At 33.1% G+C, this 26904-nt stretch overlaps 1 protein-coding gene across 1 annotated transcript; it reads right to left on the reverse strand.

Moving 5' to 3' along the window:
* Nucleotides 1-3775: 3775 nt before the first annotated feature.
* LOC149911337 (uncharacterized) lies at nt 3776-25624 on the reverse strand. Its single transcript, XM_090106583.1, has 22 exons — nt 25619-25624; nt 23709-23894; nt 21059-21256; nt 20675-20687; nt 20330-20454; nt 16825-17008; nt 15798-15895; nt 15642-15727; nt 13774-13918; nt 12463-12522; nt 12023-12103; nt 10521-10637; nt 10188-10223; nt 9483-9533; nt 8993-9073; nt 7903-8184; nt 7628-7738; nt 7312-7464; nt 6399-6547; nt 4781-4942; nt 4319-4406; nt 3776-3967 (listed from the first exon to the last, which is right to left on the reverse strand). The coding sequence occupies exons 1-22, from the start codon at nt 25622-25624 to the stop codon at nt 3776-3778; spliced, it is 2604 nt and encodes an 867-aa protein (XP_089962709.1).
* Between the last annotated feature and the right edge of the window lie 1280 nt (nt 25625-26904).

The raw sequence follows: 26904 nt of genomic DNA on the forward strand, positions 1-26904 counted from the left end.
TAGTCGAACTCGTCGGAAAAATAGCGAAGTCAAACGATTTGTAACACAAAAATTTTAGAATTTACCGATAGCCCATAAAAAAGAAGTAGGCGGTAGTATCATGCCATACTTTTCCGGTGTGACTTACAGCCCGCCATACCGACGCGAATGTGTTGATTTAAAAAAAACAATTCAACCATTTGTACCAGGCTAACTTTTGCACAGGTAACCATCGTCGTGCAGCCATTTACGAAAATCACCATGCCATACTTTTCGGACGATTCCAAATGGTCGCCATACCGCCGAAAATCTGCAAATTTTTTTTTTCGCCGAACCATTTGTAACACCCTAAGTTTTTTTTCAACAACTCCTGAATGATTATAAATAGAAGTCTGATTATGCCATACCTGTGGGAGGTGGCGAATGTGTATAAGATTTTTTTTTATTGTATGATTTTATTCGTATTTTGAACGATTTGTAACAGTATGGCATTAATCTTTCCTATAAGTTTGAGGTTCAACAAATATAAATACAAAATTTCAAAGATCTAGGTGGTAGAAATCTTCACTTCTATAAATTAATAATAAATTTATTTATGAAGTATGGCAGCACTTTTTCCCCCTACTAGAAGTATGGCAAATATAATAATGGTCACATTTTATCAAATACTCTCCAAAAATCCAAATGCAATACTGGTACAAAAAGTTTGGCGAAAAAAAAAATTTTTGCAGATTTTCGGCGGTATGGCGACCATTTGGAATCGTCCGAAAAGTATGGTATGGTGATTTTCGTAAATGGCTACACGACGATGGTTACCTGTGCAAAAGTTAGCCTGGTACAAATGGTTGAATTGTTTTTTTTTAAATCAACACATTTGCGTCGGTATGGCGGGCTGTAAGTCACACCGGAAAAGTATGGCATGACACTACCGCCTACTTCTTTTTTATGGGCTATCGGTAAATTCTAAAATTATTGTGTTACAAATCGTTTGACTTTCGCTATTTTTACGACGAGTTCGACTTACGCCCACGCGACTAAGCCGCCGGTACCAGTGTTCACACCATCGTTTTTCTTTTTGTCATTGCGTACTAAGACCCCTGTAGAACCGCCATCCTGTTACAAATGACTCGAAATTTTGTGTCAGTATCTCCCGGTCTATATAGGAATATTTTTCAGAAAAGGTGTTCTTTTTCGGCTTCATTGTTCTTTCTTTTTATTGTAGGATTTATTCAAAATGTACATGCAATATTGATGCGAAAAATCTGTTGATTTTTTAATCGTGTTGCCAGTTTTCGGGAAGTATTTGTCGATACTTTTTTGGGCAAGCGCTATTTGCATTGTTTGCAACTTACTAGATACTAGTCGTAGTTTTATTTGAACATTTAGGTCTTGTTCCTTGTTGGTTATAGATTGAAAAATATTGTTGAATAAATGGATGCATATCGATTTTTATATTAATCAAATTACGACAAAATTAAACTTTTCGTAAGAAAACTTTCCAAAAAATATATCGATACAATAGTGAGATGTATATCGATTTTTATATTTAATTCACGACAAAATTAAACTTTCCGTGAGTGAAAACTTTTATCAATACAATAGGTACTTACCAATACATGTTTTTACAAAATGTACCAAGTACATAGGTATGATGTGATTCATGTATATTCTACAGACTGGTCGAGTAATGCAAAGTTAGAAAGACAATAATTTAGAATAATTGCGCCTTTTTGACGTGACAACGTCTTATAATTCGATAGAGCCGGCTGCACGCACGAAAAAACATGACTCATGCGGCGTTACCTTCTCTGAGGCGTTCCATGTAAGGCTTGAAGTGCAAGCGAGAGCGCGGAACGAGCGACAAAGAGGCACAATCGGACGTTGTCACGTTCAACTATCGTCAGTAAACCGACTTTACAGACAGACAATTTTTTTTTTAATCCAAAGATATAAATTTAGATTTGTTTTGTTTGTTTATGTAAATTAATGTTGTTATATAACTGTTGTTGAATTGTGACCTTAGACGTTATAGGAAAAAAATCGAAAATATGCATTTTTGTTACCTATTTAAAGTCCAGTTTTGTTATGTAAGTGATTATTAATATAGGTTATAAGAATTACGAAAAATAAACACAATTTTAAAATTGATAAGTTTTTTATTTCAATAATAATGGTCACATGATAATATTGTATTACATAATAAACAGCAGGCGACGCTTCCACGGTACAGGATTGAAATATAAAAAAATAACAATATTGTTTATTTTATACATAAGTAATACCTACAGATTTATAACTAAAATAGATACAGTAACAGGCAATAATTAACAACAAATTTATTGAATGTTTTATTGTAGTCAAAGCATAAAGTGAGGGAACATTTATGGGAAATCCTAGCGTTTTAAAAATCTTCACCAATAAAAAAAGAAATACAATCGTGTTCTTAACCACCTTTTTCAATTTAAAATCAATCCATATTGCATTGTTTATAGTGAAATTTTCCCTGATATTCGAGCAAAAACGGACTCATTATAAAATCTCCAATAAATCAATTAACCACCAATTCGAATATTCATACATCCATCACTTCAACCACAATTTGCAAATAATTTCATATGGTTATATTATTTTCTATAATTTTATGCAAATATAAATTTAAAAAGGTTTCAAATTTACACGAAACCTTAGTTCCTATTAAAATGTGGAAGACTAGATAAAAAATTGGTCTTAATCCCTTCGCAGTAGCGATTTTACAAGTTTCTGAATCATGGCCAATTTCTTTTTGCATTTTTTAACAATTTAAAATATAAGTAGTATTATATTAAAGTTTAAATCCGGCTCATCAAACGAGGATTTACAGGAGCACTCCTTTTACCTAGAAACGTAATACACGAAAATTTTAAAGACTATCATTTTTGTACAGAAATTTCACAAAATGAATATAGCGGGTATTTTATTAAGAACTACATTTTTAAATAAGAACACATCTAGATATTTCACATCATTACATGCTACTAACCAAAAGCCGCATTATCATTCAAGCCCTACAATGCTACCACCGAAAAACTCACATTAAATTTCCCCCCATATTTAAAAAAAACTCTATCCACTATCACATCGCTCATACATCCTCTCACCATCTGCCACGGATTATTATTAAAGAACGCTCTACATGGGTACACTTAATGATCCCCATCTCCACTCTCATCCCTATCCCCATAAACCGGTAAACTATCTTAATATATATAAATCTCGTGTCACAATGTTTGTCCTCAATGGACTCCTAAACCACTTAACCGATTATAATAAAATTCGCACACCATGTGCAGTTCGATCCAATTTGAGAGATAGGATAGTTTAAACATGTTGGTATGACGGGCGAAGCCGGGGCTTACCGCTAATAGTGGTATAACAATAACTAAAAGTAACACATTCACCTCACGGGCTATCAAAGAACGCCCTACACGCGCACTCCTGCTGAACCCCATCTCAATCACCATCCCTATCTCCCATCCTTATCCTCTACTAGCTTTCCACCCGCAGCTTCGCCCGCGCAGTCAAAGAAAAACCCGCATAGTTCCCGTTCCCGTGGGATTTCCGGGATAAAACCTATCCTATTTCCCGGGGTAAAAAGTAGCCTATGTCCTTTCTCGGGTATCAAAATATCTCTATACCAAATTTCATGCAAATTGGTTCAGTAGTTAAGGCGTGATTGAGTAACAGACAGACAGAAAGAGTTACTTTCGCATTTATAATATTAGTATGGATATGGATTGAACTACAATATCCACTCACCTCACGGGTTATCAAAGAACGCCCTACACGCGCACTCCTGCTGCTCCCCGCCCCCCTCCCCGTCCCCGTCCCCAGTACTGGACGCGGTGCGCCGCAGCGTCTGCACCTGCGTCTGCAGCCCGAGGATGCGCAGCTGCGCCTGCTCGAAGTTCTCGTTCAAGCGCTTTATCTGGCACTGCATGCGGCTTTGCACCTGGTTGGGGGGATTAGTATTGGGGAAGAAATTTGTTTAAAAAAATTTTGAGTATACTAAAAGAAAATTAAGGAAAAGAATGGCAAAGTGTTGTGATGATGATGATTCTTTGGCATATTACTATAATATATGATGTTACATATGTAATTTGTAAATTAAATTGTAAAATTGACATAATTAAAAAGAGCAACTATGGAGTTTCTTGCCGATTCTTCTCCGTAGATACTGCTTTCCGAATCGGTGGTAAATGTTAAAAATATGTACCTAATGACGTTTCTAAAGTGCTTCTAGAAGAAGTCTAGTTGAATAATTAAATGTTTGAGTTTGAGTTTGATGGTAGGGTAATATTACCTCTTCCCGATCCTTCTCAGCGTTCTTAACTTGCGCACGAGTGGACGCCAGCTGCCTCTCCAGCTCAGCAACAGTCGTTTGCATACACCTTTAAAAAACAACATTAGTTAAATAATGCATAATTATTAATTATATTACAGAGCTCGAATTTTTTATTGGTTCCCTTTTAAGGTGTATTTTTTCTACTATATTTATGTAGGATCGGGGCCAAATGGAAAACACTTTGAACTTCTTGAGATTTATTTTCAGACCACAATCTTAATTTTTAGAAATTTCTTTAACAGAGAAACAGCCGTCTTCACCCACGATACCAATGATTCACTCATTGATTCACTCATAGTAGTCATAGTCTATCGTTTTTCCATTCTAATCATCGTTCAGAAACTAATATTACACACGTTCAGAAACATCAATTAATCATTCATTTTATCTTATCATCCCACATTAATGTTCCCCACTCACTTGCGGATCGTGTCGGTGCGCTCGTTGGCCCGCTGCAGCGCGCGCGCCGCTTCGTCCCGCGCGCGATCCAGCTCGCCGCCGAGCTGTGCGCACTCGTGCATCTTCTCCTGCAGCCGCTTCTCGTTCGCGAGCACGCACTCCTCCATGCGTATCACGTTCGACCTGCGACGTGACACGGTATTGATGTGTGCATATTTAATTTCAGTGTAAATTACTTACACATAAAAAGTAGTAGTTGTTTGCAAAATTATCCACACTCATCAACGAGCTGGTGAGCCACATAATGGCAAACAAACATTACCGACCATTAATATTTGCAGAAGCTATGCCTCTGCAAATGGACTGCATGACTTGAATGATAAGAAATTAATAAGGCACTGATAAAGGTAATAATAAAAAACCGAAGAAAATATATGGGCCTCCGGCCCCTCTACTCATCATACGAATCACAATGCTAATACTAATAATTTTGCTAGGATCGACTTCTGGAAAAAAACTCAATCACAGTACTCAAACGTCTGACACTCCACCCTGTGAACCTTATTCGACGAATGAATCTTAAAATTTAATTTCAAAGCACACAACTAAAAAACTCGATTCCTTTACGAAACTGCCTTCTGTTTCTAAAAAATCTGTTTTATTATTATGAACTATGCAGACAGTTTTGCGTAAAATATCCAGGAATATAATATTATTACAATTAATCATAGTCAAAATTCCTGCATACTGGTATAACAATTTCTATGACACAATCGTATTACTCTGTATGAAAACTTACCTGTAGAATTACTATAACATTAAATTACACACAATTCACTGTACGCTGTCTCCTAAAGTTTTGAGAAGTTTCCACATCTTCGCCTAACCATATTATGGGAACTATACAACTGTCAGTAACATTAACTATATGTCCAAGTTAAATTTACGCATATCGAAGCAGATGGCAATCTGGATAATTTCAAACTTAAACAATCTTTCTACTATACCTGTGATGTTGGAAAATGTTAAGATATTACCTATTAATTATTAGTAAAAAGGTTTCTGATAACACATTATTTCAAACGAATGAGGTTAATTTTTCAAACTGTTGCCCTATTTTTTCCAAGTCAGCTTTCTTTAAAACAAAAGGAAGTACATTTTCAAAAGTGTCTCCTTGAAATTCTAACTTAGCTTCGACCACAGAATACATAATAGTAGCTAAACGCTACAGAACGGAAACTCTCCGCCTCCCGCCAAAATTAAACACTTACATCCCCCGCACGATCAGTCTAAAAATGGTCCATATTTTTATACAGGGACGATACGCAACGAAGATTGACAACATTAATCAAATTGACTTAAAGTAATTTTATTATTTTGGATTTGTGATTATCGTTTTTCGTAGAAAATGGTTAGATATTGTGCTGTTTACGGATGTATTTCTGTGTGTGACTGTCAAAGCGATAATTTTGTATGGAGTGTCCGGGGTGTGCTTCGACATCACTTACTCGAGTCTCTCTATTTCATTCTTGATTCGCATATTACCTCTTGAGTATGAAATTCTCCATCAGTTGGCAAAACCTAAGAGGTTTCAAATCCAAACTGCCCAGAAATTGTAACCTATCATTTTATAACTCACTTGAGTCTCTCAATTTCACTCTTGAGCGTCATATTGTTCTCCGTCAGTTGTGCGATCCTCTGCTGCAGCAGCGCCATCTGCTTCTCATCTCCTCCCCTCTCTGGAGGCTTTTCTGGCGGTTTCAAACTGTTGTGCAAGAGCACGTGAACCTGAACCAAGAAAAATCTCTTATAGGTTAAATTTGATGATTTACCTAAACCAAGAAAACAATTCGCGTAGATTCGTATTAAGAAATTACTGATACAAACCGTATGGATGAAAAGAAAAATAATTACTGATATTAATTATAATATAAAACTTTTTTTAATACCACAAAGGGTATGGAAAAAATTTAAATATTAATCCGTGTACATGTTTATAAATCAATACAAAATATAATTAATATTTCAATTTAATAGAGAACCAGAGGAAAATGATTAAATTCTGTGTGTGTGAAAAAAGATTAAATTCTGTGGCTCACAGTAGCCAAATGAATAAAGAAATATTTTTCACGCGTCAATATCGGAATGACTGATACGTTTTCAGGCATTTTTTAATGGAATATAAAAAGTGTATTTTATAAAAGAACATAAATGTTAAAATGACAATTTATTACACCAGTGATTGAATGGAAGTGTTTATAAAAATAAATAATTACCTAAGTGTAGATAAGAGTTTATGATTCAAAATTAATTAAGACGTAAGAAGGTTAATAAATGAAATTTTTATTGTATCCTATTATGAATCATTCATAATCCAATAGAATAATTATCGAAAGTTTACTCAAATTCGAGTGATTTTCGAGAGTAACATAAAATGATTAACATAACAAACATAACGAAATATTAGTACCACACTTAAATCTAGAATACCTCTAATACCTATAAAGATCCCTAATAATTCTTAACCACATAAAAAATCAAATACTCCAAACCTTCTCCCTTGCTGAATTCAGTTCCCTAGCCAATTGTTCTGCATTGTGTTCAGCTATCGCCTGTGACTGTTGCGCGTCCTTCAGTTTCATCTGAGTCGCCTTCAAGAGATCCGGTATGGGAGCTAACTCTTGCAGTTTTTCTTGGAACTTCAACTACACCAAAATGATAATAGTTTTTTTTTGTCACTATTTCCACAAAAATATAGTACAAAAATAACATTTTGAAGTATTTTAGTTTTATAAAAAAAAATATTTTTAAGAGATTTAAATGCAATTCATAATCATAATTAACTATAATCTTTTTTCTCGAGCTTACCTTCACTTTCTGTATTTCCAAATTGATCTGTTCACTGATTCTAGAGTTGTCCATGTCCATCATGTCCATTTGACGCCGTTGTTCCTCTACTAATTGTTGCGCTTGGAGGTACTATTTGAAAAAAAGAAAAATAAACAATTGTATTCATAAACTTGTCAGCCTATTAATAACACTTTCTTCTCCTGCACCAAAATTGTTATAACCCTCAGAAACCTTAGCATCGTACACCTTTGTTAATAACTAATTTCAAAAAGTATATAGTTTAATTCTCGTACCTTAACCCTATAATCTTGCAGCTGATCATTCTGTTCCTTCATCAACAGCCTCAGTTCATCGATTTCCTCTCTCGCCTCCCTATAACACTGCTTCAGAGCCCTAACATTGACCTCTTGTTCAAACGCCTGTTCCTTTGTCCCCATCATCATGTTTGTTTGTGTTGTCAGACCTTCGAACTTCATTTCTAGTTCCCTAAGCCTGTTTTGCACTTCACGGTGTTGACATCTCTCTTTTTCTAACTCTTCCTTCTTCTTCAGTAACTCCGCTCTTAGCATTGCGCACTTTTGGATAAAGTGGTGTTAGTTTATGTTTCAAACCTAAGGTCAATAATCCCTTTACTCTTACATTGAGCATAATTATTCAATTTTGTATTTATATAAATAACAAAATCAAGAAAATAAATACGTAATCAACTATCAATGAGAAATCAGAAATTAAGAATCACTTTATCATAAAAATATATCACAATTTTATGGGCAATTTGTTTGTATCGGCAGAAAATAGCCAATTTCCTTTTCGGGTTTTGAAAAATCATTTTCGTACGCCTGAGGATATGAACGTTAAATCCAGGCAGACGGTTAAATAATATTCTATTTTTGAATTATTCATTTATAGTTAATGTTTTAACTAAAAATATCCATCTTATCAAAGCATGGTTACAGTTACGCCGTTAGTACACCGACGCATTCGCGTGCGGCAGCGAAACAACGAAAAATCTGTCAGTAGTATGGCAGGTTTTCGCATATGATACGTCTCACTCTAGCACATAGATAGATGAAATAGTTGCGTCCTTGTCAGTATTGTTTCGCAAGGAACTGCGAAATGGCCATTACACAGACGCATTGCGAAAAAGTTGCGAAAACATTGCTGCCCCCCTAGTCAAGTGGCTTTCTGTTAGCGTAGCGTTCAATAGAATAGACTACGAATGTATGAGATTGACGTAGGCTGTAGAAAGCCACTTGACTAGGGGGGCTGTTTACTAACGTTCCGCAGATATTTCGCTACGCAGTAGTTTCGCAGAGATTCGCTGCCGCACGCGAATGCGTCGGTGTACTAACGGCGTTAATCAATATAAAATGAATAATGCACCTCAGTCACTTTAGTTTTAAAGTTTTCTTCGGTCTGCCGAAGTTGGATGGTCAACTTTTGCACTTCCTTCTCGGCAGGCGTCTAGAAAATGTAAAAACGTTGCATCATTTATGTGAGTCAAGTTTTCGAGACAATCCGTGAAGTTATCTAGCTCAGTGCACAATGCCAATTTCTTACACGACCACTGAATAATATATTTCCGAATTCACGGCAAAAAATTTACCTAGATTAATGAGCGAAATAATGAATAAGGAAATTCATTAATAATAATGATGAAAAAAAATGTATAATTAGTGAACAAAGGTGTTTACAACTTGCACAACGGTTTAGAATTTGAGAAAAAACATAATTAGTGAAAATTTGCAAGTGGACTGTTTGCGTAAACATGTTTTGATATCGAAATCAACAATTAATGAGTTTGGTATATCAGAGTAAATTTTATTTAAATACCATAACAATGAATTACAAAATAATAAGCTTGCTTACTTACAGGTGGATGGTTGGGATTGCATGGTGCTGGACAAGGAGGGCATACTCCACACTAAAAATACATATAATTTTACTATTTAGCTTTATAAATTCGTTCTTAAATGTTATTGATCGGTTGGGCGCTTAGGAAGCATTAAAAACTCAATGGGACTGGACATCCTAATAATCCCATAGTTTTACTAATCAAAAACAACCCAACCAAAACCAATTCCTCAGATTATCCTACACTACAATGATTAGAAACGAATTCATCTATAGTAAGCCAAACAGAGAGCATCAAAGGGACGGATAACGTCACACACAAGTATGATGTACGAGACGTACGAGGATCACACGCGTGACGCGACGTTGCCGCACCGCGCGTTCACAAAATGGGATTCTTTGAGGCACATGTCACGCACAATAGTTCGTTTGGTACCGGTGAAGTAATGGAAAAACTGAATGTTAATTAAACGCTCGGATATTCTCCTTTAACAACCTCTTTATGCGAATTGACGTGTATTTAAAAGGGTAGTTTAACTGAATACGCGCTTAATTCGAAATCGTAATTCCGCTTAATTCGAGTGTTTATTGCGATACTGATATATCTTGGTAAGCCAATTAATTAATTTGGGGGCATCATTTTCATTGGGTGATTTATAGCCAATTAGTCCTTTGAGGTATTAATGGGTTTTATGAAATATATTGTATGAAATTATTAACTTACAGCTCTTGTCATCGGTGGAACTGGTGGGCCTCCGGGCTGTAGGCAAAGACATTATCAATAAAAAGAGATGCTAAATATTTAGTCGGTACAAAAAAATCTGATATTCTCCTCTACAACATAAGTTTAGTTAATTATTCTATAGCCAATGGAAGAAAATAAGCCGAAAGAATACGAATTCATGGTAAACACCAGTAGAGCAACAACTGATCAACAATGTTGCTGGAAACAGTTGAGGTTAAAACACAAAAAAGAAAAAGCACCCTGTTTTTAAAAGTCGGTTGAAAATACAGTCTAATTACCAAACAAAAAAACTCAAAAAGCACATCACATTACCGCCTGCTCAAAGCATGTGTTCGCGCCGCCGCCGCGGCACGCGCTGCCCGCCTTCACGCTATCCATCTCGGCACGGAGATTGCGAACCTCGTACTCTAGCACGCCAACTTCTTTATCCTTTATGAAGAGTATTGGTAACCATAAATGTTAATAACGATCTATTATAGTTATAGAATCTATGATATCTAACTATGAAATGGATTAAGCTTGCCTTTAATTTTTATTTGCGTTTTAGCGTAAGTATCTAATTTACCTTACCATAAAAGAATTCTAACGTTCGAAATTACGTGGAAATTTCCGAAAATAATATAAACAAGAATTTCGCTACAGTAGGCTATAGCAATTTTCTTATTTTTATGTTAAGTATATGTTTCTTATTAGTGTAGGCGACATTTTTCGTGTATAATGAATAATCTGCCGGCTCAAATATGTTTATCATAAAATAATTTTAGAGAGAGAAATTTGTGACAAAGATAATAAAAATAGCATTAAATTTTATGTATAAAATAGCTATTTTTAGATTATTAGATTTATGAGCTTCATCAATCAACCATGAAATGCATTATTTCATTACCAAAATGAGTGTAAAATAACACGCCTCCATCATCTTTACGTACATCGTTAAATCATAGCAAACTTTAATTAAAATGCAATTCATCAATTTCGGTATAAATGTGTTATTTATTGGGCCAGAAGAGAACTTCATTTATACAACAGGATTTTAATTAAAACCTTTTCCGTGGCAAATATGAAAAATTTAAATTTTTAACATTATTTCTCTCCTTGAATATATTATAAGCACTATAAATTTTAATTACTGAACGAAATTTAGTGGTGAAATCTATTAATTTTATTAACTTTATGAACTACATAATAATTAAGTGATAACGTGCTTTAAATATCTATTTGCATATTATTTAGTAACAGCAATAGAATTATCAATTTACTTCCAATATTAAACAATTTAAACATTCTTATTACCTACATGCAGTGAACGTTCATCATTCTAATAAATTTACCTTATTTCACAAAAAAGGTATTCTATTCGATAGAAAACACTAACCTAATTTACCATATTTATCTAAAGCTCCTTTTATTAATGTCTGATTTATATGTACCTAAGTACATATTACGTTTGGTTACACTACTTTTTTACAAGTAAACAAGAAAGCCGAAACAATCTAGCAATTTGAAGATAATTCAAAACCAATCCTTTTATACGAAAAACTTAAAAACACAACATAAATCAATGCTTTTATCGAATTCGTTTTATCCAGACTATCGTATCACCTATATTTTAATAAAATAATAATAAATAATAAATACAAAAGTAGCCAGAAAATATTATCATCTCTATAAAAATGCTTCCCTATTTCCCTTGGTCATGTCATCATGCGCAAACGGTTTAACCGATGTCGATACTTCTTCAATTTTCAATTTAAAATGTTAATTAAAACTAACAAATTAAGATATATTTTCTTACATAAATTCCAATTACTTACAATATCAGCTGTGTATGTCTTGTAATACTGAAGTTGTGAAATAAGCTCTTGAGGATTTTTTACGCAAACGATTTCTTCGTCCTTAAACAATAATTAGTTTGAACAATTAAAATTCAGAAAAAGTAAATGTTAAACAACAAAATAATTTAAAATAGCATGTAATAAGATAGCGATAAAAATAATGAACAACTTTTTCAATTAAATGTAAAACAAAATGTTAATCTATCAATATTTATTAACAACTAGATGAAACAAGAATATCTATTTCGCAAATCCAACAGAACTTTTATCTTATTTTCTTGTGACTTAAAGGGCTTCTAACATCTTTAATAACGTACAAAAACTTGGGAATTTGAGAGATAAATATAAGAAGGAAATTAGTGACGATATTAATTTCGTAAACTTATACAAAATAACTTTTTAAAGTATAAACTGTTTACTTTATTACAATCATCTAATTTGTGTGGTTGGTTATCTTGGCTCATCGCAGTGGCATCGCCCTGAAATGAAAAATTTATTTTATATTTGAAACACTAATATAGAAAATACGAAATAGAAATCTGTCTGCTTCTGATAAGTGGTGTAAAGCATTGCTTTTCAGGAGATAAATCTTTTCAAAACCTTTTGAACATTTTGAAGCATTTTACGTTTCATTTGGAGGAAAATAATATTAAGAAATATTTAAAACTAAATGCTATATTGAGAAGAATATAGTACACTTTCTCACAAGCGTGGTCAAGCATTTCGCTATCATACAAAAAAAACTTACGCAATTATAACATAATTTATAAAGACAAATTTTATAATTATTGGCTTAATTTTCTAAATTCAAGAAGACAATTTAGGCGAATGTCTTATCTATTATGTATTGTGACTATAAATAAAAGTTTTGTTAAAATCTTCTAAGAAAGGAATAATAGGAGAGTTCTATTCAAGTTCTATTCAAATATCTATTATGAAAGTTATAATAGATATCTTATTCTAATCAAGTTCAATAAAGCAACTCGACGTCCATCTGTTCATCACATCACATTTAAATTCTGTCACATAGCATTATAACAAATTAACTACTACCTATTTGTAAACTTTTGTAGGGTAGTAAAAAATACACATCAATTGTAAAGCAAGCGACGCTACATTCGACGGCATGTATAATAATAATATTTGCTGAAACCGTGACGCTTGAATTATGCTCCTAATACTTTTTACTACAAACAATTTTCTTTCCCTGACACCATTCTATTACGATCATAGTATGATACATTATGGTAGGTAGAGTCCTTAACGTAGTAAGCAAATAAATAAAAGTCACGTAGCCGTAAACAACGTCACGGTTTTAGTCTAAATCTTCAATGTTTACGATTGCTCCAATGAGACTTCTGTGGCGTGTCACGTGTTGAGATTTCAGCTTTCTTTCTTCGGATACTTAGGCTTTAAACTTTTGTGAAATCGGGAAAAGTGGCGTTTGTAAAAACGTGGCCAACTAGACTTGTGTAAGATTGTTAAAAATAAGTACGTCAATACGAAACGATAAATTTACTAGACGAAATGTTTCTTCAAGTTTTCTTGATACTTCAATGTCCATTAAGCAATTATTTATTAAAATACAGGTATAATTAAAATGTCTGTAGATAGCTAAGGAGTTAAAAGTTCTGGAGCAAACAATTTAGTTGAAGGAATAACTATTGAAGTTTTAGTTTAAAGTTTTAATTAATTCATTAGAATAACTTTCTTGGATCGCTGTTACGTACCTGAGGATTGTTTTTAGTGAGTTTTTCCTGCAAGCTAGTATTTTCATTGTACAGTAATTTCAATTCTCCTTGCAAGCTTTTTATTTGCGCTCGACAATTTTCCAAATGTTGATCTTTTGTCATCAACTCCTTATATAGTATATATCTGTAAGGGAATTCTTACCTTGTTTTATCCATTTTTGGAATTTCCTTAAAATATTATCAAAAACATTTTTTGTTGTTGTCGCCGGACGGTTGGTGTTGAATTGACAAGAGTTGACAAGAACATTCTTATTATGAAAAATAAATGTCATGCAAAACAAAAGAAAAAATAAATAAAGGAGGTTTGTGTTGTTTATTCTGCATTGGTGTAGGAATAGGTGTTATGTAGATACTCATAGGCAAAAGGTGGCAAAAGGCTCATGAGTTTAATTGTAAGTTCTAATAAATAGAAGTACAAACTACAAGAACTCTTTATCTCCTACATTTAAAGTAAACTTTATTATATACTAGAGGTCCGCCCCGGCTTCGCCCGTGGTACATATTTCGCAATAAAAGGTAGCCTATGTCCTTTCTCGGGTATCAAAATATCTCCATATCAAATTTCATGCAAATTGGTTCAGTAGTTTAGGCGTGATTGAGTAACAGACAGACAGACAGAGTTACTTTCGCATTTATAATATTATAGTATTAGCATACAAAATTTTTCATTGTACAGAAACCAGAATAATTGAAATATTCTTCACGACCTTTCAGAAATTGCGTTCAATAACCGAAGTCTAACTAATTATATACCTAATATTACAATTATTGTATGCAGATCCATAACGGTTTGTAAACATCGGCATATTTGTAACAGTAATGATTGCACCTTCGATTTCTTGTAATTATTACAATATGTAATTGTATAAGATGTGCTGTTTTTATTGCGATTCTGTTGAATATGTATTGAAATGAAAAATGTATGCTGTAAGATTTATAGGTATACTTAAATATTAAGATCTGGTTAGCTTATCTGTCAGTTAAAATTGCAATTGATGTAAGAAAATGACATCAAAAAATGATCGGAGTTTTATGAGCAAATTTCTTTGTAGGTAGGTATAAAAATAACGACTGTGGAAAATTATCGTTTGTGAATAAAAAATTGGGATTACGTTGTTTTCTTTCGTTTTTCTCTGTTTTATGTATATGAGTTTAATATAGTTACTTCCAAATTTCTAAATACCACATTAATTTGTTTCATTATACTAATAAATCAATTTACTAATAACATTTCTCTGATGCAATTTGTCTTGACCTGAACCTCATACAATGAACAACAGCAATAATTGAAGCTGGTACAGTCGGGTACAAAAGGCAGACTATACAATACACTGTCAGGCATACATTCACGCACAGACGCGTCAATATAATCAATGTCGAACACAGCGCTGTCTATAACTGTACTCAACTCTATGGTGCTTTGTGTAACTTCCTTGTATTGCTATTAATTGATTAATATATTGAACCTGTTTTATAAGGTGTTTTAAGATTGTGATGTTTCCATAATACAAAAGTTAATCGCGATTAGCGAATGAAAATATGAAGATAATGATACCGTATTCAATATGGTATCATGAATTATCATACCGTGATTAGGGGACGTGGGATGTTTACAAGATAAAATATTCACCTTGAAAGTGTGTGAAACGTGCATTTTCCCTTTCTTTCTTTCCCGATACTCTTTTGAGTCTATCCTTCAATAATTTAAAAGAATCTTCGTATAATTATTACACAAATTAGAACAGTTTACCAGCGGAAAACAATTTGAACAAATCAGAAAGAATACTGATCCTAAGCGATATTTCTTACCTCCAAGAAAAAAACAAAAAGCGCAAAACACTTCTAACCTTTTCACCTCTAAATCCGCATTATCAGCGACCAGTTTCTCTTGCATATCGTAACTTTCACTCAACTTGCGAGTCAGGTCAATTTCCTTAACAAAAACACAATTTTAATGGACCCTTTAATTGTAACTATTGTATTTTATAAACACATCGACATACGGATTTGCTTCGAGTCTGCCTTTCTATACCGAACGGATTAGCGCATCCCAAAACAACGGTTGGATGGTTCATTTTCATCTCGTGGTATACTGCCGGCTCTGAAATACCAAACTTAGTTGAGTCCAGATAATCCTAATAGTATAACTATTCTAAGCCCGAAACATTGTAAGGATGGAAGTAAATATGTTTTTAACAGACATAATATTATCAGTCTCAGCAAGATAACCGAAAAAATAAAAATAGTTTAGTTTTCTGGTAGGTTTTCTTCCTATAAAGTTTTCCTGGGATTTTAAATATGGGCGATTATGAAGTGCTCTTTTCTAATTTTCTCAAAATACCACCTAATTACCAATAAAAAAAAATTAAAAATTAGGTGGTTTTATTAAAATTATTACTTGATCATCATTATTTACCCATACGATGCTTGGCTTATGCACTTACGAATGCAAAAATGTCCGTAGCTTTCAGTTCGCTAAACACGGTACAAAATATACGTATCAAAACCTCATTCCAAGCATTCAATAACCGTTTAATATTTGGAACATTATTACAGACGTATTGCAATAGATGTTCCAGATAGTTTGACGGCTGATCGTGAAACTGCAGCATCCCACTTCACGAAATAGCTCATAACCGCAGTTACCAATTTGTAGCATTTCGGCTACAACTTAGATCTTATATAGACTTCTCGTCAAATTTGCTCGAATGATATTATAGTTGTCAACTTTGAAGACGACATTGGGGTCTCTTAGTATTACGATAGTTTATATTATGTTGTTTAAACTGGAATAATAAGATACGTAAGGATGCAAAAATATTTTTAAGTGCTTAACATACATAAGCTTATTTCGTTGTATACAAAATCTCTAAATTAAAATGATGCAGATTTGCTAATAAGTAGTTATTTTAGATAACATTTATTGAAATACTTTTTACTCTAGATTTTGACGAAGCCTATTTCAAACATACAATAATTACTTCTTTCTCTCTTACTCTTCTATTTTCAAGTATAAACTTAATCAAATACCATATGCACGCATGGGTATTTCATCAGGCATGCTCTCCTCCTTAGTTTTCCTCATCTGTACCACCTCAGCACCAACCAGCTTCTGTATGTTCCTGGTGAGACGATCAAACCTCTCCATTTCACGGAGAAGCAGTTCGTTTCGTTCACCTAGCTCTTTCACTTCGGCTTCTGTTAGCGTTGATTTCTGGATACGAAATTTTATATTTTAACTGGCTGTGCCCGCTGGAATCGGCTTGCAAAAGTAAGTATTTCTATAGCATAAACTGTTACTATAATACCAATAACCGTTACTACGATCACCTCCTTGGTATAGTGCTTAACTAATTAAGGGTGCTGGGTTCGAGTGAAACAGATGTATGCATAATGCATCTGCCCCATACCCCAATAGGAAACACGTGTCTTCACTCATGGTACTTATGCTGAATCACTGCCAAGTATCATCAATATTCATTCAGTGGTTTTGCGTGAAAAAGTAACAAACATACATCCATCATCAGAAAATTTTTCGTTTATAATATTAGTGGAATTTTTTTTACGAACAGAAAGAAAATTTGAGACAGACAAAACACGAAACTCAAGTAATAATTTATTTATAACTACAGCCATTTTATCGTGAATTCCTAATAGAAATTATAGTTACTATGTTGAATTTAAATTAGTATAGTCCTTAATACTTTCACGAAGAAATTGATTAGTTGATAACAATATAATTGTTTTGAATCACGAAAACTATAGCAATGATATAATTGAAGAGTTTATTATGTGAACAATTATATTTATAGCCTGATTCAGTACGAGGACGAATAAACACGAATCTACCAAATTATTATTTGTTTAAACAATAGATTATTATTTAATACCTATTTATGTATCTGATCAGTGTTAAATGGAGTTAAATATCAATTTATTTTTATTTTCAAGTGATTTAAGTTTCTTTCTATATTATTTTATTTGTTTCAAATGCATAATAAAGACATGTATTGTATTCATTCCTTATTGAAATATTTTACGCACCAAAATAAATAAATTTAAAAATCAATAAGTAGAGCATTTTATATTGTGTGAAAATGTAAAATGTCACATGCCCATAATAATGTAATACGGTCCTTGCTTTTGCCAAAAACTTCGTTATAACGTGACGCTTCACTGATTTCAAAGGTAATATAATTTCCACTCATCGGTATTTAAAATAAATTTTACACATTTTCGACATTTTTACCAACTTATAACCTTGCTCTTTTGATCGTAGATTAAATGTCAATTTCTAGCATTTTATCTATGACTAGCTGCTCCGCGCGGTTTCACCCGCGTGGCTCTACTCCTGTTCGTCTTAGCGTGATGATATATAGCCTATAACCTTCCTCGATAAATGGGCTATCTAACACCGAAAGAATTTTTCAAATCGGACCAGTAGTTCCCGAGATTAGCGCGTTCAAACAAACAAACAAACTCTTCAGCTTTATAATATTAGTATAGATTTAAATTTAATTCCGAATCTAAATTAATAAAGCTGAAGAGTTTGTTTGCTTGTTTTTGGACGCGCTACTATCAGGAACCGGCCCTTAGAACCGGCCCGATTACCTAATCCATTTATCTATACTAATATTATAAAGAGGAAAAGTTTGTAAGTATGTATGTATGTATGTATGTATGGTTTTCACGCAAAAACTACTGGACCGATTTCAAAAATTCTTTCACCATTAGAAAGCTGCATCTTTACTGAGCAACATAGGCTATATTGCATTTTCAAAAAAATTAGAGATCCTTACCAAAAATGCAATAATGTAACCCAAGGTGTAAAAAAATCCTCAATAAAATTTCAGTCATCGCGTGCGCTGCGGAATCTATTGAAGATAGAACAAAAAAATGTTCTACGGTATTATAGAATGGATCAATATCTACAAGAAAGTCCGCGATACCATATGTCCATCTTCAGTAGTTATGTTACTACAACAACTTTTTTACGTTTTCAAAGTAAATAGAAGTGCCGACAGTAATCAAACCATGTTATCCATACACATATATTAATCCTTATCCCATTAAATGATGTTTTATTATAGACTGTTTCAATACCAGCAAAATACTTTTTAAATGAAAAGAATTGGATATTCCATTCAAAAGATATAACGAATTTTTAAAAGTGTCAATCTACAGAAAATAGTAGGTATACTGTTCGAGCAGGCCGTAGCGCGGGGGTCACGGAGGAATTCTACCAATATGCGTCTTGACGGAACACAGTGGGGTTTTGGTCGGTAGGAATCCGACATAACCCGGCCCCTCCCCCGGAGGCCGTGGGTATCTATGGAAGATTTCCCCACTAAAACAAAAAAAAAAGGCCGTGGTGCGGGACGGGGTAAAGATGATTTTCATGTGATTAAAAATTAAACCTATAGTCCGACCTATAGTAGACTTTTCACTGTAACGATATCGCTATCTATGCGGGTGAAACCGCAGGGCATTGCTAGTCATTTATAATCATAACGGAGCACGCTAAGACCAATAGGAATTAGGAGCCGCAGGAGCGGAGCAATGCAGGTAAAACCGCGGGGCACGACTAAATAAGTACAATGTAGGTACTAATGTATAAAAACGTTATAATACTGATTTAGGTACCAAACGTGCATCGTAGGGCACTCTGCATAGAAAATGTAAAACAATCTGTCGACGTATATTTCCCAAGAGCATACATTTCTCCATCCCTTACAAATAATAATATTTCTATGAAGTTTACTCCAATAACAATGTTCAGTAAACTTTTCTATACTACACATACATTTCATTTCAACGATCTTTACTAATAATATAAATGCGACAGTGTTTGTTTTTCATTCCTTCACGTCGCAATGTGTTTATAAAGTTGTGTCTGCAAATATTTAAGAGGCAAGAGAGTGACAAAGGCTACTTTTGACCGCGGTGAAACATCTCATTCCCATGAAAATGTCTTTGGTATACGCGAACAAAACCGCGGGCAAAAAGCTAATACTTGATACTCTACAAATCGCTTGTCGACCTTAACCTTAACACACACATTTGAAACATAATCAAACTCAAACATTTATTTGTTCAACTAGACTTCGTTTAGCGCTTTTGAATTGTTAAAATACAGAAAAATATCTAATAATTTACCAACGGTTCTGAAAGCACTTCCTTTCGAAGCGGCAAGAAACTCCATAGTTACTCTTTTAAAACATAACAATGTAACATTATACATAATATCCCCTTAAAACTACGCAACGGATTTTGATTCAGTTTTTTTAATAGATTCAAGAGGAAGGTTTTAGTATATATGTAATTTATTAGGTATTAGACAAAGCGGGCGAAGCCGCGGGCGGAAAGCTAGTTTTAAAATAACCAGTATCACTTGAACGAGCTACGTATCGTTACGTCATAGGTCCTACATCCGTACATAATTATTTTAAAAATTGCTAAACGTGTATACGTACATAATTAATGTTAACGTTCATAGTTTTAACAATTACTAAACGTGTACTAATGAACCGTAAACCTTTTGTATTTGCAGCAGCCGCGCCCTCGAGTCGCGTATTATCCTCGCGCTCTTGCGTGTGTTGTTGTGAATGTCGCGTATTTGCCTTGTTAGCGGATCATCCAGGTCCATGACAGACGGCGAGCCTGCAATTGTTTCCTTGTTTAGTTCATTCGAATGTGCATTCTATACAATTCTTTTAATAAACTTCTAAGTTTTAGGTGTAGTGTAGAGGTCTAAAGTTATTAGTTCACTGTCACATTTGTTTTTTTTTCCCTAAACGAATCAAATGCAATGTGTTAAAAAATAAACTATAAAATTATATTTAAAAGCGTGTCTTTAATTTATAATAAGATCGGTACTCACATGATCGAGACTTCTGAAAAACAAAATGAAATATTTATAATTTGTTTTTATTGAAAATAAATACTTCTGGGCAAAATTAATTAATCTTATCCGCAGTATTAAGTACTTAAATAACTTGGGAAAGCCCAAAACTTCTAAAAAGAATAGAACAATAAAAGTAGGCATAGAAATTCGTTTAAATTTTTCTTTTCGTATTTTTTTCATTTTGTTGCATGCCATGTATCAACCCGTATGGCGCTTCAAAAGTAATGCAATAACTAAATAAATTAAATAGTTAAAGCTAAATAACTAAATTTAAATAAGTTAGTTTTTTAAATTCAGTAAAATATTGAATAAAATGAATTTTAATATTAATTTAAGTTTATTTCACCTGGTAACACTAACCTTAGACGCCACGCTTTTTCCCGCCCTGTCATTCCTCCACAGACCCTGTAAGCGTTGGCGCGCTTTTTCGTTTTCGCGCGTCACATTTTCTTTTTCAGGGCTCGATGGTTCGCGCATTGTGAGCGAACTGTCAGAGCTTTTGTCGTCACCCTGACCGGCTTTCTCTTCTAGATGGAGCTGCTCATCGCGTTTGCTGGGCTAAAATTATTTTCTATTTGTATAATTTGCATGATAATAAGAATTTAAGTATACAGAAAAATTAACAGTTTATATTGGCATATTATTACATTGCCATGAATGAGATGCAATAATTAAAATATAAAATATTTGTACTGATTTTTTTTTCGTACGCATTCCGAGAGTAGTTTTATAAATCCTCGCGGAATTTTTTGATATTTTAAAATTGTCTTTGTGTTGAATTTCAAAATTCAATCCAACATTAAAAACCTAAATAATGTTGAAAAGTGAAAACCATAGTACAAATAATCTGCATTTTGTCTATTTTAAATAAAACACTCTTATAGACATATAAAATATAGTGCAACATAATAATTTCATGTTGGAAATCTCATTTGCAATCAACACACGCTATAAGGGCAATAAAATTATGTCATCCATGAAAGAAAAATAAGTAATCTAGACAATATATATAATATGTAGTTTGTTATTGAGTATCAAATTGTTTCAATACATACTTCTTCAAAATATCTTGAAAGTTATTTACTTATTCCATACAGGGAGACTCAATAGCATGTTATTACACAAGAGAAAATTACTTTAAAATATTGGAATACATTTTTGATTTAATTAATACATTAGTGATTTAATTTATAGCCTTGTTTATTAAAGCAACCCTTCACAGACATTCGTACATTAATTATCTTTACTAATCCATACTAATACATATTATAAATGCGAAAGTAACTCTGTCTGTCTGTTACTCAATCACGCCTAAACTACTGAACCAATTTTCATGAAATTTGGTATGGAGATATTTTGATACCCGAGAAAGGACATAGACTACTTTTTATCCCGGGAAAATGAGGCAATCCCGTAAATCCCACGGGAACGGGAACTATGCGGGTTTTTCTTTACTGCAGCGCGGGCGAAGCCGCGAGCGGAAACCTAGTATAATATAAAGCTGAAGAGTTTGTTTGTTTGTTAGAGCGCTTGTCTCAGTAACTACTGAACTGGATATGTATGTACATGCTCCCTGAATTCTATATAATATGCTGTATAGTGTATATGTACCAAGAGACTGAATAATTTACATTGGTACTCAAATAGATGGCGTTGAGTATTCTCAAATCACACTATAAGGTAAAACGTGTTAAACCAGGTTACAAAATAATTTGCATCAGGCATATAGAGATGGCGCTGAGTCCTTGTTAATCACGGAATAGTTTCAATTACCTTTGGACACTACAATGTATATATTATCCTGATGAAAAACCTTGCGTAATATTTGGGGTTATAGAACAGACGCTTCAAGTACAGACTCAATATAATAATATTATTGAGGACTTGTAAATATTATACATTACATAGAGAGTGTAGAGATAGCACCACAGCGGATATTATGTATCGGAAATCGCGCTGAAGAAATTTTTTCTGAAAAATATACCTTGCTCAACGTAAAGTTCGCACTACACCGTTATCCCGAGTGTAGCAAACTTATTAAGTATAGTCATTCGTCAGCACTTTGAATTTTTGTAGAACTTGTACAGCTTCCTGTACGGTTCAAAAAGAAGATCTCATGAAGAGTTTAACATTAACACTAACCGTCTTATTACAAAACACGGACTAACTAGAAACCGGCTCTAAAACGTACTAAAACCACGGTCTGAGTAAGTATAATAATTATTAAACATTTTAAGTGTTAATCCATGCAAAAGAACAATAGATAAGGACAAGTTTATTTAAATTTTGTAGCCATGAAATAGTAGTACATGAAATTTGTTCTTTCAATTTATCGCCTCTATAACTAAGACGCCTGAGTGAATTTTATATACATTAATAATAATTAGCCTCTGTAATTGAGATAACATCATTTTGTTTTTTACTTGTAAATCTACCTGAAAAATTCCGCACTCAACTTATTTTGAGCATCCATGACCTTCTGCCTTTGTTTTGCTTATGGAAAAACACCGAAACGAAGGCATGGAAGGCGCAATAATGGAAATTTCCAAAATAAACTGTAAAATGTCAGGTTTTTATAGATACCTAATCGATACATTCAAATTATTTTTTCGAACTGTTCCTAAAAAACGTGCTTAATTATTAATGTTGAATAGGTTCATTCATTATCTTTTAATTTAAAAGTCTTGTTTAATGTTTACCTAACACGCTATTTTATGTAGTAACCGCACCTCTATAATTGAAAAAACTCTATTATACTAACGTCTCAGTTTCCTAACTGTCTTTGTAAATTTAATCTTATACGATTCAGTGGTTTAGGTGTGAAGAAGTAGCAGACAGATCCTACTTTCGCATCAAATACATCACAAATTCTTTTTTTTATTTGTTTTTTATTGCTCGTCCCTTTATAAAGAAAATGTATCACACTACCTGCATAAAACGAAACTATCATCTATTTATTGTTGTAATAAGAACTTGTACATTGTACAAAGTAACAAAGGAAAACTTGTACCAAATTAGATTCGGACGCAGAGCAACCGTCTCTGGGTGTTTTTTCGGTGTTGTGGCCGCTGGAACGGTCCTTTTTACTACCCCAAAGTTTCGGCAAGACTTGAAACTCTGGACTGCTTATAGTTTGATCCAGCGAACCACAGACTTGGGGCGTTCCACGGCTTGAGCGAACTTTATGTTTTGAAGACTGAAATAATTTAACGGGACATTATTGAAATACGATTAATAAGACATATTGTATGTTGTGCTAAATGTTTGAGCCAACTAGATTTATCATCGTACACCATAGTATGTATGACTAATAAATATAAAAAGAAGTATACAGTAAGTCAATTTTCCACGTGACTTTATTTGGATTTATTCTAAGAGTAAGTTCCAAATTTTGCATTATAATGCGTAATGCAAAAAATAAATAGGTAGGTATCTATGATTTCCACATTATAAAGAACTAGCTTTCCGTCCGCGGCTTCGCCCGCGTTTTCAAAGAAAACCCCGCATAGTTCCCATTCCCGTGGGATTTTTGGGATAAAACTTATCCTATGTGTTAATCCAAGTTACCCTCTATATATGAGCTTAATTTCATTGTAATCGGTTCAGTAGTATTTGCGCGAAAGAGTAACAAACACACACACACACATCCTCACATTTATAACTTTCACATTTATAATATTAGAAGGATAATAAAACTATTAGATATCAAAAATCACATGATATCTTGACTATATGCCTTTTATTTTGCATATTTTTTATTAAATAATTATCAAATGCTTTCTACATTTAATATAAACATAAAGTTCTTAAATTGTTATTGATAGAGTCGTATAGTCGTATAACAGGAATGGTTTCTATATTTATACTAGTGGTTCGCCCCAGCTTCGCCCGTGGTACCTACATGTTTTAACTATCCTATCTCTCAAGTTGGATCGAACTGCACATGGTGTGCGAATTTTATTATAATCGATTAAGTGGTTTAGGAGTCCATTGAGGACAAACATTGTGACACGAGATTTATATATATTAAGATGTTTCTGTTTTGCTTTCTCGCCTTCAGATCAACTTTCTCTCAATTAAAATAGGTTCCAGGCTTTCTCTTGGTATATAATATAGCCTGTGTACCAATCCTGTACTTACTACAAAATTATGAAAAAACTATCTGTCCCGGCAAACGTTGTTCTGCCTTACTCTTATCACTTAGGTATGAAAAATAGATGTCGTCCGATTCTCATAGATTCATTATAAATTTATTAAAAATTAATATTTGTCCGTATGTCCTTTATAGAATGGCAAACTATGTATTTGATCATGTAATGATATACAGAAAATTGTTAATGTTATTTTTTTGTATTATTATTATTTTGTAGTTACGTTGTGTACCTTATAGCTGACTAATCTTGCGTAACTACCTACATGACACATTTGAATACACACCATATTATAACTTTCTCTTATCATAAGTATAATTAATTACAATAGGAAAACCCCCTGGAAATGTATTTGTTGACACTTTGTTGAAACTTAGCAAATTGAGTATTAATGGTGCTGTTATGAGGGTAAAAACGTCGATCTTCATTGCCAAACCATTTGAAAATAATAAAAATATCATGTGTTTTCATTGCATAATCAAAATTCAATGAAGGAAATTTTTATTGAGAAATTTTGTTGTATGACACAAATAATTCTGCAATTTAATTCAAACTATCAAAATTGTTTTTAAGCTTTATTCATATAACGGTTAAGAACATCTTTTATCGTTAGAAACATGTTAGAAAAGCCTGTGGTAAATTCTATATCTAATGGAAACATATAATTACTGACTATTGTTATTTCCTACTGAAAACCAAACAATTTTGGGAATTAATAATTCGTAGTCTCTTTATTTACTGAGTCATTTATAAAATTCAAGGATTTTACCTTCATAGCACAATTATAATCCCATAAACAAAGTGCACAAACAGAAAATATCACCAAATATTTATAAAAAACTCAATCTGACATTAGTTATGTAGAGACAGTAGACAATAATATTTTTTTAATAACCGTGACGGCCAGTTTCTTTAAAAAACATAGACTTTTCAAAGAAATAAAGTAATTGAGTATCTATTTTATTGAATTGAATTAAAAAAAGAAAGAGCGTAGGTACGTGCCGAGCACACTTGTCAGAAGTGAAACTTCTTTGGCAAGATTCGAAGCTACCAAAATCGTCGCTTTATTCCATGACGTGACGGTATTGCCATGACATGGAAATTTTACGCGCCTAAAGAAGTTTCACCTCAAAAATACATATTTACTTCGGCTGTACGTATATAATATATTTTGTACGCAGGCTTTGAATTGGAGCTTCTCTTTATTTTGTTTCCAATGTACTCTACTCTTTAAAAAAAAGGAATTTAAGTAGTTTCTTTATAGGTTTGTTATGAATTAGTTACGTATGTAACTGTTAAAACATTAAAATTCTCATGAACATAAAAATTATCTTTCCGCAATGACTAACAAAACGTTTAAAGGTTTAAAACACAATTATTTAAAACTTCACACATCATGACACCTACAAAGTTGTTGTAACATCATTTTAACTAACCTTTGTAATTTGTACCTATTTACTACTAAAGTAATTTTATTACAAGTTCATTTTTAAACGTGCGTCATGACTACCACAATGTGTAATGTATGAAAATCGAAACAGACCAAAAAAATACAATAAAATTGAGATCCTTCTCTTTTTAATCCTGTATTTTAATCGATTGAAAAGCATGCTCTCTAGTCACTAGTTATAAACATGGGAACGCATCCGAAAATCGAAGCCACTCCTTTATATACGATATTCATTATCACGTCTCTTCATAAATAATCAACCAATTTTCGAATGTAATATGCATTTAATTCAAAATATCTACCGCAGTGCGTCAACATGAATTATTCTTCTCAATTACTGATCATTAGATCACCTTCGTGTAACCAATATATTATTATGTCAATATTTATACTAGAACTAGTGGTCCGCCCCGGCTTCGCCCATGGTACCTACATGTTTAAACTATTTACTATCCTATCTCTCAAGTTGGATCGAACTGCACATGGTGTGTGAATTTTATTATAATCGGTTAAATGGTTTAGGAGTCCATTGGGGACAAGCAATGTGACACGAGATTTATATATATTAAGATTATTGTGTTTAAGCTGTTAAGTGTATAGTGTAA

The sequence above is a fragment of the Colias eurytheme genome, chromosome 1 (assembly GCF_061535395.1).
Source record: "Colias eurytheme isolate Ceu_HAF_F1 chromosome 1, ilColEury1 Martin Lab GWU primary, whole genome shotgun sequence".
Classification (NCBI taxonomy): Eukaryota; Metazoa; Arthropoda; class Insecta; order Lepidoptera; family Pieridae; genus Colias; species Colias eurytheme.

Coding starts and splice junctions, on each gene's coding strand:
- LOC149911337 (XM_090106583.1), bottom strand. Junction 12,104..12,462: donor AATTAGATGATTGTAATAAA/GTAAACAGTTTA, acceptor TTATTGTTTAAG/GACGAAGAAATCGTTTGCGT. Junction 7,465..7,627: donor TGGAAATACAGAAAGTGAAG/GTAAGCTCGAGA, acceptor ATTTTGGTGTAG/TTGAAGTTCCAAGAAAAACT.